Source organism: Hyposmocoma kahamanoa, unplaced genomic scaffold (genome assembly GCF_003589595.1).
Source record: "Hyposmocoma kahamanoa isolate Upper Pololo Valley unplaced genomic scaffold, ASM358959v1 82, whole genome shotgun sequence".
Lineage (NCBI taxonomy): Eukaryota > Metazoa > Arthropoda > Insecta > Lepidoptera > Cosmopterigidae > Hyposmocoma > Hyposmocoma kahamanoa.
Genome location: NW_020654133.1, coordinates 739,451 through 759,425, shown reverse-complemented (window position 1 = coordinate 759,425; position 19,975 = coordinate 739,451). Strand labels below are relative to the sequence as shown.

The 19,975-nt window shown below is 39.4% G+C and overlaps 1 protein-coding gene and 1 long non-coding RNA gene across 2 annotated transcripts; one reads left to right on the top strand and one right to left on the bottom strand.

Annotated features, from left to right (window-relative positions):
* Positions 1-13,268: 13,268 nt before the first annotated feature.
* Positions 13,269-14,889, top strand: LOC113234276. The gene is made up of 3 exons (XR_003310782.1): positions 13,269-13,339; positions 13,589-13,682; positions 13,773-14,889. It is a non-coding gene; the product is annotated as an uncharacterized LOC113234276 (long non-coding RNA).
* A 2,133-nt stretch (positions 14,890-17,022) lies between these two features.
* Positions 17,023-18,072, bottom strand: LOC113234250. Its single transcript, XM_026469549.1, has one exon. The coding sequence runs from the start codon at positions 18,070-18,072 to the stop codon at positions 17,023-17,025; it is 1,050 nt and encodes a 349-aa protein (XP_026325334.1).
* Positions 18,073-19,975: the final 1,903 nt, after the last annotated feature.

Below are 19,975 nucleotides of genomic sequence, written 5' to 3'. Positions count from 1 at the left end.
AGTGACACTGAACATAAAGATTACATGATAAAAGTGTCTTCGCCTTAATAGACGATAAGAAAATTGCTAGTGGGTGAATTCTTAGTATAATTTGTTTATGAATTAGAATAAATTAATTATTAGTCTTGTATTTGGCTAGATTGTAATGTATTTATGATGTACTTCATTTTGTGTAACTTCTAACCAAAGAGTTGTATATTACAGTTTAACTGTTGGTAATGATAAAGAAGACACGAGAAAAGTAAAAACGCCACACCCCGGACACCGCATACGACGCTCGAAAGTTATTTAGTTATTTACTACTACGTACCGACAGCAAGGCACTATCTGCCACGCGTAAATGTGTGCGTGAAGTGGCAGGGTTACCCATCATTTTCTCGTACTGTTACGTTACGTAGCATGGCGAAAATTGTACCGCGAATCTCTTATCTATAATTCTATTAATAGAATCCTAATAAGTACACATATTTATTAGACAATTATATCAATATAATATAATAACTGCCTCCGTGGCCGAACGGTTACCATGCCGGACTGCCACGCGGAGGTCCTAAGGTTCGATTCCCGGGCCGGCAGAAATATTTGTATGTAGTGTAGTTTGAGTGTAATTTGTAGTTGTCTATGTGAGTGTCCATGGCACCTGCGACACAGGGTTTCCCTATTGCGGGGCTATGTTGAGTGTGTGCGTTATCATATCAATATTATGTTTTTCATTAATTCGAAAACGAAACAAATTCCCCTCTTTATCTTTAGATGACGATAAACAGCCGAACATAACAACAATTCACGACCATTGTAAATAGTGACGCACAATGATGTTATATATTAACGTACAAGTTTCGTAATGAGTAAATGAAAACTATATTCAAATATCAAAGCCGTCTTAGCACGAAAACTCACTCGCTCGCCGACAGCCTTTTTGCCGTTCAGTCAAAGTGACCGACAATGTGCGGGTTGTGGTGCGGTATCCAAAGCTAGGGAGGCGCTGAGAGTGTCCATTTTCGTTACTTTTTTGTTCTCTGGCAACGTAACGTGTAGCATCGTTCTAAGCGTTCCCAAATATCGTTAGAATATCATCTATCTACATGAAGATAAGTGATATTTATTTGACACGGCATATTTGTAGTTACCTTGCCCTGTTAGCATATTTGTCTTCCGCGGGCACCACCGCCGTCGCCGCCGCACCAATCAAAACCAACACCAAGAAGAGCTTCATCATGACACCACGTCAAGTGCGCACCCATCATATCTTTCATGCTTATATATAATTATTTATCAAAGTAATAAAATATTATCGGAATTGCATTATCATACAAATGGTAACTGGTTTACTATATATAATTTCCGTGTTGTAATTGTTTCATATGACTTTGCTCAGGGAGTTAACTATAAGTCTATAACCAGAAATAGAGACGAAATGTAATACAATACAGTACAGTGAGCATAATAAAAGTACAAAAACTGTCTGGAAACAATTCTGCCATATCGTTACTGTGACACCACCGAATGGAACAGCCCCCCATTGTTAGAGATATTATCTTTATTACAATAAATATGCAATATTTTCGGAATATACGGAGACGTACACACAAGTCAGTTGTTGTTGTTGTTGTTGGCGCTGGACTATTTTAGCTTTCTAATTTGTGATTTCAGTGCAAACGAGATTTGATATTTAAAAGTGATATAAGGTCCATTTGCCTGATGGGTTGCCAGGGATGGATGGCCCTTATGTAGTCTCTATTTCTGGTTACATACTCGATGCTGTAGGTAGTCAACTGAAGACATTCTTCTTCCTAGCGTTGCACAATCAAGAACCCCTAAGGATGCCTCGTAGAGACGGTGGCAATATAACTGCACGAAAAAAAATATTCAGTACAAGCGCAACTTGCACAACAACAACTGCAGTTTAACACAGCTCTTTGTGGAAGGGTTTGTCCAGGGAAGTACGCTTTACCGTGTTCAGGTGTTGAAGGGTGAGGGGGACTTGTCAACTTATGTGTCAGGGTGACGAGCACAGTGCAATTTAGTTCTTTGCGATTTAAACATGATGAAACGATAATTAGTTGATTAGATAAATACGTGTGTTTTATAGATTGTTCAATCAACGATTAAAGTTTATGTCAGCTGTCAAAAACATATTGGAACTTGACGAATTTGTAGAAATTCCATATTAGAAAGACAGAAGGTCTAATACTAAACAGAAAAAAATACATGTGTTCAATGAGACACAAAGATCTAGGATGTAAGTTGACAAGTCCCATGTGCCTGTAATTTCACCTGCACCCATAGCCTTCGTTCACACGTCATGGTCCAGCACGGTTTTTAATGTATTATAAACGGATAGATAGCGGGGTGCTCACACGATATATTTTCATGCGTTGAAAAGACGGATAGCGGCACACAGCAATCGCCCTGAGAACACGCCTGTGATGGGTCCACCACTTTTATATTGGCAAGAGGACGCCAACGGCTTTGCTACCGGAAGCAAAAGAGCAAAAGAGCAGGTATTGGGTTCATCCAATGAATCAAGAAGCAATGCGTACAAACACATTTGAAAAATTGTACGAAAATAATAATAATAATAACGCTCACACTCAACATAGCCCCGCACTAGGGAAACCCTGTGTCGCGGGTGCCATGGACACACACATAGACAACCACAAATTACACCCAAACTCACGAGAGAAATAAATGTAGGCCGTACAAATATTTCTCCCGGCCCGGGAATCGAACCTGGGACCTCTGCGTGGCAGTCCGGCATGGTAACCGTTCGGCCACGGAGGCAGTTAAAATCTGAGAAATGATGAAAAAAAACGGGCAGCCTTTGTTCTTTTAAAGATATCAATAAATCGTTGTCCATAGAAGATTCGCCGGTCATTTTGAAGGACAAGGGTGCTGGTGAAATTACAGGCACTTGTCAGCTTATGTCTCAGGGTGACGGGCACAGTGGCAGTGGCCCTAGGATCTTTGCGTTTTAAAGCCCTGAGTGGCATTGCAACTGTTATAGATAGGCGTGTCACTTACCACCAGGCGCACGATAGCTCCGTCCCGTCACTTGGTATTATAAACGTATAGATGTGTACTATGTGCGTTTTTTTGCAGGACAAACACCGTATGAACGGTTCTATGTCTAATGTATACGCTACTGTTTATTCGGTAAGATATATACTGCAAAAAAACGTGCATTACAATGCCGTGTGAACGGGGGGGTTGCAATTCAAAATCGAAACGCAGTAAGGCTGAGGCCAGACGTGCGTAATTTTGTGAGTTGTGTTCAAACAACTTTTGAACATTTATTATCACATGGGACTTCTCAACTTATGTCTCAGAGTGACGGGCGAAGTGGCAGTGCCTCTCAGATCTTTGCAATTTATAGCTCTGAGTGGCACTGCAACTGTTATGGACAGGCGTACCACCAAGCGCACGACTTGTTCTTCCCGTCTCTTGAAATTATATTTAAAAAATTCTAGTTATATTATTTCTGTTTCAATTTAAACAAATTTATTCAAATGTATATTAACAAGGAGCAACCCCTAGAGAGTTTCTTGCTCATTCTCCTCAGGGGAATCTGCTTTACGAATGAGCAGTTCTTCAGTGCTATATCTACTGCTGCACTACAACCACTTTCTCGCCAACAACCTCGCTGCTATTCGTCCGGTCCTGCACCTCCAACACTACAAGGCAGAGGCGTCCAACTCCGTGTCTTCATCTTCTCCTATCTGCACCTACACACTATATCACTCACCCTAATTTACTACACTAAATCAATCTACTTACCTTGGAAATCATATTGTCCACGTTGTCATAGCCACATTAATACCTTTTTACTTAAAAATGAAATACGATATTTCCCTTAAGATCATCTATCAGCAAACAATACTATCTCGTATTCTATATGTTGCACGAGCATTCTTTTTAGGCGTTGATATAAAGTAAATACAAAAATGGGCCTAGAATCGAACCCTGAGGGAGCCGTATGAGATTGTGACATTTCTCAAACATGCTCGGAATAATTTGCATTAGATACTTTAAAAAATGAACCCATAAAGTTTGGTATTTGCGGAGCGTTCAGCTCTTTTAAAATAAGGATGTAAATCACCCCGATAGCTTACAATTATATACCAGATCTTAGAATTACAACGTAACTCTAAAACTGTCTAGCGTCCGTGGATACCCTCACACGTTGGCATTATTGGTAAAGAGAAGGTACATTTACTTGCTAAGCGAGCTTATTGTACTGGCGATACGATATTTTTTTGCCCTATTACACAGGTTGTTTGTATAATCTTAAAACTTATTTCCACCAGCTGCGGAAAGAATATTTTGATGAAAGATCTAAAGAAAAAGGTATCTGGTCCAAAACAATTCAACCTGAGCCAATTGGAAGTTCCATAGATTGATAACTGTATGCTGAATAGACTTAGTGTTGTGACGGCTCTGAGGTTGCGCTCTGGGCACATTCTTTCAAGGAAGTTTACTTTTTTGATGGGCATTACACCAACTTAATATTGTAGCCATTGCGGCGTCATTGAAGACGTTTACCACGCTTTGAAGGAATGTGTTCAGACCGAGAGACACAGGAGTCAGTTGGGCAGTATGGTCAACATACGGCAGCCACCCAGTCTGCCGTATGTTGGCCATACTATTCGGTAATAATTGACCAATCCCAGAAACCTCCTCACCTCAGTTATATTTGTAAGCGTCGGAGCGTCATTAATGGCTTCAACCTTTTTCGAGCATGTTTGTAAACCGTTTTTATTTATTACATAAACTAAATATGTTACACTACTAAAGAAAGTACATTTTTCTTTTTGTAACCTTAACCCTGCATCGCTAAGCCTAGTTAAAACCTCTCGCAAACGAGCTAACTGCAACTCGTCCATCGGTCCCGTGACGTATACGTCGTCCAACCAACAGCTGATTCCCTCGATGCCTATCAACAGAGATTCCATAGCGCGCTGGTAGATGGCCGGCGCATTAGCGAGCCCGTATACAAGTCGGGTATATTTGTAAAGACCTTTGGTAGTGCTAATAATCGTAAGCGCCTGCGAGCTGTCAGACAAAACGAACTGGTTATACGCGTTACTAAGGTCCAATTTTGTATAACTCTGCCCGCCACCTAGCTTAGCGAATACCTCCTCTATGCGCGGCATAGGATACCTATCGATAACCAGATATGGTTATTTAATGTTACTGAAAAATCGCCGGCTATCTTTATCTGCCCGTTTTGAAATAAAACGGGCACGATCGGTGTCGCCTACTCAGAGAAATTAACAGGCACTAGTATACTGACGAGCCGGTCGACTTCTTCCTCTACCCTTTTTTTTAAAGCAAAAAGAACTGAACGGGGTTTAAAATACCTAGGCCTGGCGTTCTCTTTTAATTCTAATTGAACTTCGAACTTATTAAATTTACACATCTCCTCTTTAAATAAATTGCTGAAACCGGTTAATAATTTTGATACCTCACTCGAGTTCTGCTCTGTTTCGACAAATTTATTATTTGCAGAGAAAGACAAATTAAATTTGGTCATAAAATCACGACCCAATAGTTTTCTAGCACGTCAATTTTAATTTTTGTTTTTTATTTAGGTAAACAACTTCAGCTGGGAAAAAGCCCAATGGCATGATTTTATGGCCGTTATATAGGCACATTTTTAAATCGCTTTTAGACTACCTAGAAAAATATGTTTTGTACAATTTGTCGCATATAACGGTAGTACCCGAACCCGAGTCGAGTTTCATGTTCAACTTCGTATTATTAACAGATACACAGAGTAATATTGCGAAAACACAATAGACACTTTTACTATATCTTTTATTATTTTTTCTAGATCACGACTTCACAACAAATTATACTCGGGTCAAACATGGCGGACCTCGCGAGGGCGCTCGTACATCCTTTCTTTTTAGAGTCAGTTGAATTACTTAATATGAGATAATGAAATCATGTTTATAGCAATGTTATATTAATTTAATTACATATTTTTATTTTATTTCACTATCATAAGATACCACTCGGGGCTGGTAACGTACATATTACCAAAGCAATAGTTTATGGCGGAAAACGTAGAAAAAAAAGTGAAAACAATACAAATCTAATCAAAGTCAAAGTCAAAGTCAAAGATTATTTATTCCATAGGTAAAATAAATTTACACTTGAAAACGTCACAGTTAAGCTACTGCTCGTTCACTACGCTGACCTCCCTGAGAAGAACGAGCAAGAAACTCTAGGGATTGCTCTTTTCAAATAAACTTAAATGCTATGGAATACACTTTGAATCAAATTTGTGTGGATTCTGGAGCCATGTCGTCTTTCCATACATCTTTATCTAACACGTAGTCTTCAATTTTGTAATATGATTTTTCGATCAAAATATTTTTAATGTAGTTTTTAAACTTAGGAATTGATAAACTTAATATATGCTCCGGAATCTTATTGTAAAAACGTATACAGTTCCCCATAAAAGAGTTGTTTACCTTGGTTAAACGAAATCGTGGTACCATGAGTTTGGACTTAGCTCTAAGGTTAATATTATGGATATCTTCTTTCTTATTGAAATTATGTATATGTTTACGGGCATATAAAATATTTGAGTAAATGTACTGTGATGCCACAGTCATGATACCAGTCTCCTTTAACTTTTCTCTGAGAGAAACCCGAAAACCTAAACGGGACACAGAACGAATCGCTCGTTTTTGCAATACAAATATGGTTTGAATATCTGCCGCTTTACCCCACATGAGAATCCCGTAGGACATTATACTATGGCAGTAACGAAATAAAGTAATAAAAATCAAATATATTAATAACTAATCAAATTTACTGAATCAACCGCTCACAATTCCAAAATGAATGATCTGAATTATATTAACTTGAATTATCTGAATTAACCAACATCAATCATCAATCTCAATAAGTTTCCCTTTTCAGAATCACTCTCCATGGGGTCGTTTGAAAATACCAACCAAGGGTGAATTTTGTCTACTGCAACCACGGCTTTATAAGTTTGTTTACCGTTACGACGCGTGATGGGCGTGTCTTCAATTTCATATCTATCATTGCCTAGATTTTTTACGATTCTATAAGGCCCGCTACATTTAGTGAGTAGTTTTTTCCTTTGATTTGGCACCGGGTTACCTAGCTCCCTTTACACTCGCACCAAATGACCAATGTTGTAATCGGTGGCTTCTTTTCTCCTATTGTCAAAACGAGCTTTTTGTTTAAATTGCTCTTTTCTTATCGTATAAATTGCTCTCTCCCATTTTTCATCCCGATTGAGATTTCCGTGGGCCTCAGACACTATTGAATTCATAGGTCCATCTGAAGTTCCCGTCGGTATTGTTCCAAAGAGCAATTCCGTTGGTGTTTTACCAGTGGCCTTGTTTATAGTATTGTTGCGTCCCCACTGTACTTTAGGTATAGCCATATCCCATTCGTTGTCTGGCTTATCATGATTACTGGTAGCGAGAGCGTCTAAAATAGAGCGATTATAACGCTCTATTTGTTCGTTTGCTCTCGGACTCGCGACGGCGTTAAGCACATGAACAATTCCCTTTTCTTTAACAAAAGCGGTAAAAGCATGACTTGTAAAACTTGTACCCCTGTCCGTTATTATACGGAGCGGTATTCCGAATAACGAGAAATAATCTTCAAACACCGAAATTGTAGTTTTTGTTTTGCAACTTTTGACGGCTTTGATGTAAATAAATTTGGTAAAAGAATCAATAATCGCTACAATATATGCATTTTGCTTTTTACTCAAAGGGAACGGTCCACAGTGGTCCGCATGTAGTGTTTCAAACGGTTTATTAGGCTTAGGTATCGAATGCAACATACCCTCTTTTGGACCGCCGGGAACTTTGTTATGCGCGCAATGTAGGCAGGATTTGCAATACTTTTTAATAAATTGACGATATTTTTAAACCAATATACTTTACGTATCCTGTCGTACGTCTTATCGTACCCGAAGTGCCCGACGTCGTCATGATTACATTTCAGTATTTGCTATCTCACCGCTTTCGGGACTACCCATAACAAGTTGACCATATCATTTCTCTTTACTATTCTACATAATTTATCATTCTTTACTAATTGTTTTTAATTTCTATTACATTATTGGTATCCCGATCCTTAAGGATTTCTGATAAAATAAATAGACTTTACTATTTAATAGATTTAATTAGAAGTAAAATGTGTAACATACATCGCAAGCACAAGTGACACGTCAAAGAACCGGGCAAGAAGAGAGCGGGGGAAACAAGTGAGCGATTGCAATGTATAGGAGATAAAACATGGCTCATAGAAAAGCGGTAGGCGCTTAGTGGTTTGTGTCCAAAGTTCCATCAATTTCAATAATTCTCTTTTGCTCATCGTCAGCTTGCTGCACTGTTTGTAGCCAATTATCATCATAGTTACCATCTATGCCAATACGAAAAACGTGCAGATCGTCATCGCCAAATAATGGTATTTCAGTATCGACAGGGTTTCTGCTTAAAGCATTTACATGCGCCATTTTAGACCCTGCGCGATACTCAAATTGTGAAATCGAACTCCTGCATGGCTATCCACCATCTCGCGACTCGGGGAACTAAATCTCTTTTCGTCATGGTACTACGGATCGTCTTACAGTATGTGACAAGTTTAATCGGAACACTGAGAAGATAGACACGATATTTGTTAAAAGCCGCAATTGCTGCGATAGTTTCCAACTCGTACGTGTGAAATTTTTGTTCTTTAGGAGAGGTTTGCCTACTGTAATAGGCAACAGGCTGCAGTCTCTCACTTTTCTGTAATAGTATCGCTCCAACCCCCACCTTACTCGCATCCGTATGGACCTCAAGTTATGCTTGAGGATCATACAGAGCGAGTGTTGGTCTATTAATGAGTCTTTTCTTGAGGCTATTTATATTTATTAAGTTGCGTAAGGGGTCGAGCTTTGATCGAAAAATTGTGGATAAATATACGAAAATAGCTGGCCAAACCTACGAATTGATGCACTTCGTGTACGTTTTTAGGGACGGGGAATCGCTTTACAGCTTCTATCTTATGAGTACCTAGTCTAATCCCATCTTTCGTTACATCGTAGCCCAAGTATTCGATGCGTTCTTGGAAAAATACACACATCTTTATGTTTAGTGTTAGTTTGGCATTTCTCTACATAACAAAAACTCTCTCTAAGTTTTCTAGCCCCTCTTGGACAGTCCTTGACGGAACCAATAAATCATCCACATACGCTAGCGCCAGTTTTTGTCCAATTCCGTTCTACATAGCGTTTATTGCTCTTTGAATTACGCTTGGAGCATTTGCTAATCCAAAGGGCATGCGGTTGTATTCGTACAAACCGTCTGGTGTAACGAACGCAGTGAGGTGTTTATATTTCTCCGCTACGATGACCTGATAATAGCCAGATGCAAGATCTATACTAGTAAAGTACTGGTTATCACCTAAACAGTCCCACTTATCTTCTATTCTGGGTAAAGGATATTTATCCTTGATTGTTTTTATATTTAGCGCACGATAATCCACGCATAAGCGCTTTTCGCCATTCTTTTTATTCACTAAGAGGACTGGGCTTGCGTAAGAAGACGAACTTACCCTTATAATTCCATTCCGAAGTAAATCATCTATGATGAGGGACAGCTGTTCTTTCTCTTTATACGACATTCTATACGGATTGTAAACCACGGGAGTATCGTCTTTAAGTCTAATAACCATTTCAGTTAAATTCGTTTTACCGAGTTCCGGCAAATTTAATGCAAAACAACCCCTGAACTTGAATAATAATTCACTAAATTTTTCATAGTCTTGTTTAGTCAAACTGGTGCCTACGTCAATTTCATCAACGGTAACGGTGATTTGTGTGTTGAGTCAACATTGGTAAATCCAATATAAGGTTCTTTTATCTCATCAAAAGCAGATCCTCGAGCCAGCGCGTGATTTTCTTTAAAAGTTAAGCGCGTCTTCCCAACGTTTGATATTATAATAAAACCTTTACCTTCTGAGAAATTATGTATACACCCGGTAAAACAATATACTGCGAACCTATTGGTCCACAAAAACGACCCGGCTCATATAAGGCACCGCAATATTCTGTCACTGTGCTCACTTTCTACTGGAGAGGTAGTAGCCGCATCAACCGTCACTTTTCCTATTGAATTTAATTTAATTTTAGCGTTCGTCTCGAAAATGTCGACAGAAGATGCACAATAAAATAATAATTCCTGTTGAGTTTTGAGCATAATTATATTCGGCAATTCGGTGAATGTTTGTCCTATTATTATGTCACAAGGCATGTAATGATCGGCCACTATTATGAGATCAATTTCCGATTCAATATCGTCTACATTTCTAACACTTTCAACAGTGCCTAATGGCTTAACACTAGAATTTCCGAAACCACATAGATGTGTGACACCATCGGTAAGCGTCCAATCTTCGAAAATTTCCTTAGCAACACTTTCCTTTAACAGAGCACAGCTGCTACCTGAATCGATAAAGGCATTTTTTTTTAATTTTAACATTTTTATAATATTTTTCACTATCACACTCATTTGATCGGATGCGCATGACGTTAGATGGTGCTGTAAGTTGCAACATTTTATTACTACCTGCTTCAGTTGCGCTGGTAATAGGAGCGCTTTTATTTCGACAATCTTGAGCTAAATACCCTCTACTACACTCTGCGACAAACACTACATCTCTTCATCGACTTAGTGCACCTAGAACGAATATGACCGGCTTCTCCATAATTGAAACAAAGTATGTCGTTTTTCAAAGCGTCGGAGTTAATGCGTACCGCGACTGGGCTTAGTTTAGTCTCCCTGTTATTTGTTGGTGAATGACTTTATCTCATTTCTACATTCATTGATATGATTATCATTTTGCACTAATGTTTTCAAATATGAAAACAGTTGCTCTGACTCCTCATAGCGGCACGCATTTACGCTCATCCTAATAAACTTGTCATCAATTCCATGCACTAAATATCCGACTGCCTTACGCCCAAATATTCCACACTTATTTATAAATATCATTTTTTCATAATAATAAACGTCCAATGGCTGCCCTATCCGACATCTTACTTGTAACATTCGATATAAAAGGTCGCCGTAATTTTCATTTGAAGGAAAAGCAGACTTCAATTTAATCATCCATTGATCCCAAGTAAAAAGTAGTGACGGCAGGCCCTGATACATCGCTTAGCAAGTCCAGATAACGTGGCCAGTGCATAATGACAAGTCTGCATTTCATTCCATGAATATATCTGACGGCACTCGTTAACCTTATCGAACGAATCAATATTTTGAGATCCGTCGTTGGGGTCATACTCCGGAATTACATTTATGTGAGTCGATAGACCTTGTGCTGGAACTGCGGTGTGAACATTAGCTGCAATACTTGATGTCGCTCCTAACTGGTTACCCACGGCAAGCGGAGCATTTCAGTTATTATGAATAACTGGCGCTGAAGGCAAAGCAGGTGTACTTGTGTTTAATCTTCTAGTGTGGCTAGAAGCATCTTTATTCAGCACAGAACCTTCTTTATCTTTACGGCTCCGCTTACACTATCTATTACTACGTCTCTTCGAGACGCTACGCGACCTTTCATGGTTCGAGTCTAACGACGAAGTCGAAGATTCACTGAAACTAGTGGAATAACGACGACGACGACATCGTCGTCGACTTGTCGATAACCGTCGCTCACGCGATCTGTGTCGTCTACTGGTCAAGTAGACGACACAGATCACGTGAGCATGGTTAGAGATTTTGAGAAAAAATGACGAACTTAGATAATTAATACAAGTATACTTAAATATTAAATTAATACTCGAGAGAAGTAAAAATAACGAATTCGGAATTAATTCTCAAAGACACTTTGTGTAACTTGAACTAAACTTTAGGCAAGGTCGTTTATCTACTGATCTACAACACAGCCATTTTCAAGAACAACAAAACAATTTTCCGCTTAAACTTGCTCCTTCACAAGGTACATACAATTCGCCATAAGGCCAACATTGAAATAAAAAAAATATAGCTAATAAAGTCATAATTTATTTTGTACTATTTTGAAGTCTAACTTAGTACTTAAATACCTAGTTATACGCGCACAACACCAAAAGAGAAAAAGAAAGTAATAATAATTCTTTAACGGAAACAAAATCTTATAAATCAATCGATGACTAATCCTTATTTAAATCACAAAAGAAGGTACGTATTGGTACCCAACTGAATAGTAATAGTTACCTATTTCTTTATTTTTTTTTATTTTAAGTTATTTGATACAGTGGAGAGATTATAAGTGTAATCTTAGCGTGGCGGCGTCCTGTTCGAATAGTCGTTCGCATTCCTTACTAGCGCGCAGCCCCAGCACGAACTGGTCCGTCAGCAGAAGCCTAGCGAACCCCTGATTCGAGCCGCCCACTGTCCGACGCTTTCTCCCACGTCACGTCTCGCCTCATATAACTTATACCTATCGGCAAACGTGCACCTCTTCGGTGAGAAATGTTTACTAAATACTTTCAACAGCTCGGCGGGCCCAACGGCAGCAACGTCCTACGGATGTACCAAGTTCTTCAAAAGTCGGTAAGCCTCATCGGACAAATGCGTTAATAATCAATCTCAATCTTATTTAGAATAAGAAATTGAATAGAATAGAATAGAATAGAATAGACATTTATTGCGACGCCACAACACATGATACAAAAAAAAATGAATTATAACACAGTACGATGAACATTAAAATTAAAAATAATAACAGTAATAATAATTAATAAACAAAATAGACATACGTAAAACAAACAAATGAAAAAAGAAAACATTAAAATTATCAAAACAAACAAGAAAGGAAAAAAAAAAAGCAAAATAACAACAAATTGTTCAGTCATTTGTGCAGTCGTGGCGTACGCAAAAGGACTACATTCAGCTTTTACCACAGCCAGAATTGACGGTGGCGCTGGTTTTCAATGAGCCCTGATCCGAGATGAGTGACGGACGTGTGTGTCGCAAAATAAAATAAACTACCTACTTAAATATTTGTCTATGTAAGTGTATTTTGTGCATTGTGTTACTGCTGTGTGTGTTATATTATATTAAATCTACATAAATATAACAAAAATATATATATAAAATATGAATATACCCTCTGTGTGTGTTTATAGTGTGGTAACGTAATTATCTAACAAATAAAATTATTCTCGATCCTCGTCCGAGTCGGATTGTGACGAAAGGTGCGCGGGGAGAAGTAAGGGGGAGGGGACGCTATTCGACAGCCAGCACAACGCAGTTCGCTCCGTTGTTTTGTTTACAGAATGAAACACGCAGTGTCCTACACCATAACGGTACGTATTATTACGATTAGAGCTATTACTAGTGTATTTCTAAAGTATTGTATATTTCTAAAGTATTTTGTAAGTATTGTATAATATCGAGCTCTTATAAATTTATATTATAAATACAAACATAAATGATGGAACATGATCATTAAATTAACAAATAATCAAAATATCAGATTAATTAGATTGGATTATATATAAAAAATATTAAAAAATAAAAATAAAATAATTAATAATCATTGAATAAATTTCAAGGAGCATGCCTCAACTGCCCTATCACGAAAACCGCAGCGATAACAATGAAGATATCGGCCGCCGTACACCAATGCTATGAGTCGAAACCAGCGCGGTAAGTGCACAAGTGAAATCACACTGTTCTTTTTTGGTTATCCAAGAGATATTTTCTATAATTGATTTTAAAAGTGTGCACTGATTTCAGACTACGAAGTGGCGGAGGCAACAGGACGTTCCATATCTTCGCTGCGGTGAACTTGAAACTGCCACGGAATGCAGCGGTATGGTGGCGTGGTACTACCATCGTCCAGTTCAACGTTCTGGTGAAGGAGGTTTTTACGTCGCGTGACCATACCAACTTTTTAGCCAGATAAGGCGGAACCTCGTATTTGATAACGCCAAACAACAAAGTTGCCAAATGTAAATCTCTCCGCGCTCTCATCTTTAAAATATTTGCTTCGTTAATATAAGGAGTTACGTGCATGCGTGGTGGTACATTAAAGCAGAACCTTGCACATGCATTCTGCACTCGTTGAATTTGCTTCTGCGTATGCGCTAGTAGACGCGGCCCGTAAACAACGTCCATATAGTTAAACTTAGATAAAACCAACGAGTCACATAATTTAACACGCGTTTGTACTGTTAGATAATTCCTAATGTTATACAATATCTTTAATCTATAAAAACAATTTCGAACCGTTCCCAGTACATGATTTTCGAAGCGAAGATGTTCGTCCATAACGAGACCAAGGTTACGAGCCTCACTTACTCGTGCAATGACCTCACCCCTAATGGCCAGAGTAACTCCGTGATCTACGATTTTTGCTATTTGGTTTCTTGTACCGAAAACCATGTATTTGGATTTATTGCCATTTAGTACTAACGCATTTGATTCAGCCCAAAGGGCTACACGTTCTAAGTCTTCGTTTAACTTATCCGCAGCTGTACGAACATCACATGGTTTACATGAAATGTAAACCTGTATATCGTCAGCATAAATATGATATCTACAGTGTTTAATATGTTGCACTACATCGGCACTGTAGATAATAAAAAGGATCGGACCCAAAATTGAGCCTTGAGGCACTCCTCGTGTGACGTCACGTGACTCCGATAGTAATTTTGATCCGCTCTGGTTTGACAGTTCTACGCACTGAAATCGATTCTTTAGATAGCTGTCAAACCATTTAACGGTAGACTCACTAAACCCGTAATAATGAAGCTTTGATAACAGTAAGTTGACATTTATGCAGTCAAAGGCTCTGGAAAAATCTAACAGTGTCAACAAGGTCCCCTGTCCACTGTCTTGAGCAGTTAAGATATCATCAACAACGTGGACCATGGCAGTTGCTGTGCTATGCTTTTTCCTAAAAGCAGATTGTGTAGTAGGAAGAATTTTATTCTTTTCTAAAAAGTTTGTCAATTGTTTCACCACGTTCTTTTCCAAAACCTTTGACATGCATGGCAGTATGTTTATTGGTCGAATATCTTGTAAGGTGGTTGGATTATTAATTTTCGGGATAGGCCGTATTACTGCATTCCGCCAGTCCGCTGGAAACGTACTCGTTTCAATGGATCTGTTTACCATAGCTGTTACAACGGATAATGTGGTGGGCAATGACAACAGCAACATGTCTGACGAAATACCATCAAGACCAACCGCCTTTGATTTCAACGAACGCATAGTTTGGAGAACCTCAATTTCTTCTACTCTCTCCAGTACGAATTTTTCAGAAACGTTACAGTTTTGTTCAAAAAATGTCATGTCTGTTAAAGCGGCTTGTGCATTACCGGGTAGATTCAAAAAATGATCATTTATTAAATTGGGTTCATTATAAATATTTACAGGAAGCTCTTGTTTACAATTTATCCTAATATTTCTTTTAATATGTTTCCATAAGACCCGGGAATCTCTCTGATTATTAATGTAATGATCGTAATAAGCTTTTTTTTCACTATGCAACACATCATTTACAGCTTTTTTGAGTTCCTTATAGTAAGTATTTTGCGAATCTTTACCGTTTTTGCGTGCTACAACATGGGCTTCATCTTTACGCTTCATCAGCTGCTTTGCATTATATGTAATCCACGGATACTGGTGATGCTTAGTATGCCACACTCGGAGTGGTGCATGTATATCAAACAACGCCACTAATCGTTCATTGAATTGCCCCACCATATGATCAACATCACCTAAATTGCTTATACTCATCCAGTCTATTGCATTAAGATCTAGTTCAAATTGTTTACTGTTAATACCTTGCAAGTTTCTGCGAATTATCTTTGTTGATGCTGGCTTCGACTTCACAACATTTAAGAGGCATGTAATAAAAGCATGGTGACTCAGCGCTTGTATGTATTCGACTCGTACCACAGTATTATCCACGTCGGTACTAATGGTATCAATAAGAGTTTCACTATACTCTGTGAAATGAGTGGGTTCGGACACACATTGTTTCAATGTATGACACGTTAGAAAATATGTAATCTTTTTGGTATCGATATGTGATTGGTGCAATAAATCAACATTAAAATCTCCTAACAGAACTACTTTGTTGCACCATGAGAAACAGCCCAGACTCTCAGCCAATGCGTCTATAAAAGTCTCTACATTTAGCCACGGGGGTCTGTACGCTGTCCCTATCAGTAGCTTCATGCCAGCAATATTCAAACACAGCCACATTTGTTCTACGAGCGGAGCCGGCGGATGAGGCAATATACGGACCGCGATGCCCTGTCGTATGTAGAAGCCGACCCCACCACCGCGCGAACGCACGGCGGCAGGGCGAGGAATATGACGTAGCCGGTAACCAGGCACCGAGGGTGCTCGACCGTCTTCGCCTTCTCTCAACCAAGTCTCGTTAATGGCCATAATATCAACATCGTGTCGTTCCATTGCAACCAGAAATTCATCATGACGTGTGCCTAATGAACCCACATTTAGTAATCCTAACTTAAGTTTACTTTTTAAATTAAATTTGAATACGAATATACACTAAAATTACAATTAAACAAATTATTTATGATTAGCACTTTGTGGACAATATCAAAGTAACAATAATATAACGCCATGATATATGGATGATGACATGTATATAAAGTTATAAATACAAGTTGGTAGCTTATCTTTAAGAATCGTACTAATCCATTTTGATAGTTAACCTGTTTGTTTACTTTATTTTTGTGAAATGCCTGTTGAGTGTTGTGTTCGTTTAAATCCTGTATATAGTAAGTGTGTGTAACAATGTGTTTTGTTTGTATATGTATCGATTTATAACCAATAATATAAATAATTGTGGTCGAGTGTAAAAATATGAGAATAATGGTATAAATGTTGAGAACCTTGTAATGCCTTGCAACTAAACCACTGCCACACATATGCCAGTACATTGAAATTTTTACTAAATTTAGTGTTATTAATTTAATTAAAAGTAACAAATAAGTCCCTAATTCTTTTAGGATTCTGCTGTCTGGGAACGAACGCCGTCGGCCCCAAAAGTTTTCAGCAGATCCGCTTCACTGCGAATTCGATGAGCCGGGGCTCCGGTATCCCTCCTCGCATAAATTCTGCCATCTTTGGTCCAAATGTACCTCCATTGTAGACGACTACCTATTTGCCTCGACCTATAGAAGAGGTGCCGGTTCAACTTTGTTAACCGCTCGTTAACATAGAAAGGCCGCGGTTCGCTCTTCTGGCCCAGACCCTCTGTAGTAACGTGACGACGCACGCGCGCAGCGCGCAGCAAGGCCTCACGTGTGTCGCGACGCGCTAGCCGTAGTGCCAGCGGCCGGGGACGCGCGCCCACCTCGCGCCTCAGAGCACCAGCGCGCGCGCAGCTTACTACATCGCGCTCCTCCAGCGGTACGCCGAGCTTGGCAGCACATGCCAACGCGAGATGCATTGGATTTTCTGCAATCTCTTCAGGCAGGCCGCTAAATTCTAGTTCGTTGGCCAGTAACTCCTGATCGCGGTCGTTTAGGTCATTCTGTAGCCTAGCTACATTCGCTTCCAGCGCCTCAACTACCTTAATTATGCCAGAATCACTTCCAGAACCACTAGCCTGCGCCTCCAAAAGTGTTTGTACCGTCTCTTCTACTTTATTCAGACGGTTCTCACAGGAGCGAACGGTCGACCGCAGCTCATACAAGTCCTGACGCAAGCCTATAAGTTCCTCCCTGGTTTGGCTCATTTCTAAACGAAATGCGCGGAGTTCGTCTACAAGATTCGCCTCTATGTTCCCGTCAGTCTTAGTCAGTAAGGATTCTTGGTTCAGAGTTTCTGGAGAGCTACAGGAAGGGGCCCGTGTCTTTAACGGAGTGTCATCCTGGTTGCTCCTGGGCAACTTGGCCTTGCAGTCCGGGCAGACCCAAGATGACGGCACCGACCTATTTTTAAGTACCCCTACGCAGTCCCTATGATATGCTCGTTTACATGTATGACAGTCGACACAGGCGCCCTCTAGCGACGACATAAATTTACAGCATGCACTGCATTTGGCTACCATATTGATCGCAAAGAAATTGCACTATGATTTAAGGTATGGGCCTCACTAATGAGTGCGACGGATTTCCGAAAGGGGTCGCTTCACTTAATTAAGTCGATGTGATGTTTATTATAGTTGCCGGTATTTATTTGAATTGTTTTTGTGTCGTACCTTATGTGTCTATTAAATTTGGTGGATTACTGATTTAAAAGCTGTTTTATTGCACTAATTCACCACACTTTAACGCACTTTATATTTTAACGTGAACACTGAAGTTTAATACTATAATCTATGTATGTTTTAGTCACTAATGACACTGTTTTCTATTTTTATTTGTTAAAAAACTGAGCAGAATTCCAAATAGCAAGTAGCGACACAGACGTCCGTGACGTCACTCTCCATCTAATCTAATATCTAATTGCTCCAAACGACTATGGAAAATTTCCCACTCCTGGGAATTATGATGAAAAACATTAAGGCTCCCTAAATAAGACATGATTTTTTTTAACACACGTGCGGGTAAATTACGAAGACGTCGCCAGTGAGAAGTTTGCAACTATAATAATAATACTTTATTTCGGATCAACAACAGTTATCCATAGTTTGTTAGTAAAGAACTTAGGAATAAGGTTAGTATGATGCTATTCAAATGCTAAAATTAAAATAAAATAAGATAATGTTAAAAAAAAATTTTAAAAAATTATACAATTAAAATTTAAAAATAAACCACGAATTGCAACATTAAATGTAAAATTATAAAATTCAAATTAATCTAACACATTTATGTAAACTTAAAACTAAACCGCCACATGAAGTTTCATCCAGTGGGCCTGGATGGCGCAGTCAATTTTATCAATCACAATTTTTAGCATGCTGTTGGGGCACCCGCGCACACGTCGCCAAAGCGAGGCAACCCGCTTCCTCAGAGTGGCATGAAAGTCATCTGTGCGTGTCTCAACGAACATGCCTGAAGCGCTACAGTGTCGTGGTAACCCCAACAACATTCTAAACGCGTTGTTATATTGTACCCTCAGCGTATTTAAGGTCACCTTATTATACTTCACCCACAGGCTACACGTGTAGAAGGTTTGACAGTATGCTTTAAAAAGCGTTAATTTTACCTCCCCACTACAACGTGCAAACCTGCGGGCGAGCATATTTGCTCTGACTGCAAGGGCTCTCCGTTCTCTCTCTATATCCACCAGATCGGACTGATCATCTGTCACCCAGTGACCTAGGTATTTAAATTTAAAAACTCTAGTAAGCTCACTGCCACAAAGGGAGACCGACGGTACAACGCCCACTTCTCCACCTCGCGGCTTAAACACCATGAGGTCACTTTTCGTTATATTATACCTGAGTCCTTGGGCAACAGCATAATTCTCACAAATCTTAAGTAGCTCGCGGAGGGCACATATTGATGGGCTCAGCAGCACCATGTCATCTGCATAGCTGATATTGTTAACTATAACGCCATCCAATGAGCAGCCAACATTAGTACTGCTGAGCTCACCAATCAATGCATTTACATACAGGTTGAAGAGCTTAGGTGACGTTAAACCCTCCTGCTTCACTCCGCATCCCAACCTGTATGGTTCCGACAGCGACCCAGCCCACTTAACATTGTTGATCCGGTTGCGATACCAAAACTCGAACAGCCAGAATCTCAAACGGGAGTTTTGTCTCACATTTCAGCTTATGCCGCAACACGTCATACGAGACCATATCGAAGGCCTTAGACAGATCAAGGAAGCACGCATACACAGGCGTACTTCTGTCCGTGTAATACCGAACAGTATGCTTGAGGCAAACACAGCGGACTCTGTAGAAAGTCCAGGCCTGAACCCAAACTGCGCATCATGAATTTTTAGGTGTTTAGTTAAAATGCGATCGAGCAAACCGTCCAGTACCTTTGCCATGATAG

Bases quoted from the DNA above. Each gene is read 5' to 3' on its own strand.
- LOC113234250 (XM_026469549.1), bottom strand. From the start codon at position 18,072: ATGGTAGCCAAATGCAGTGCATGCTGTAAATTTATGTCGTCGCTAGAG.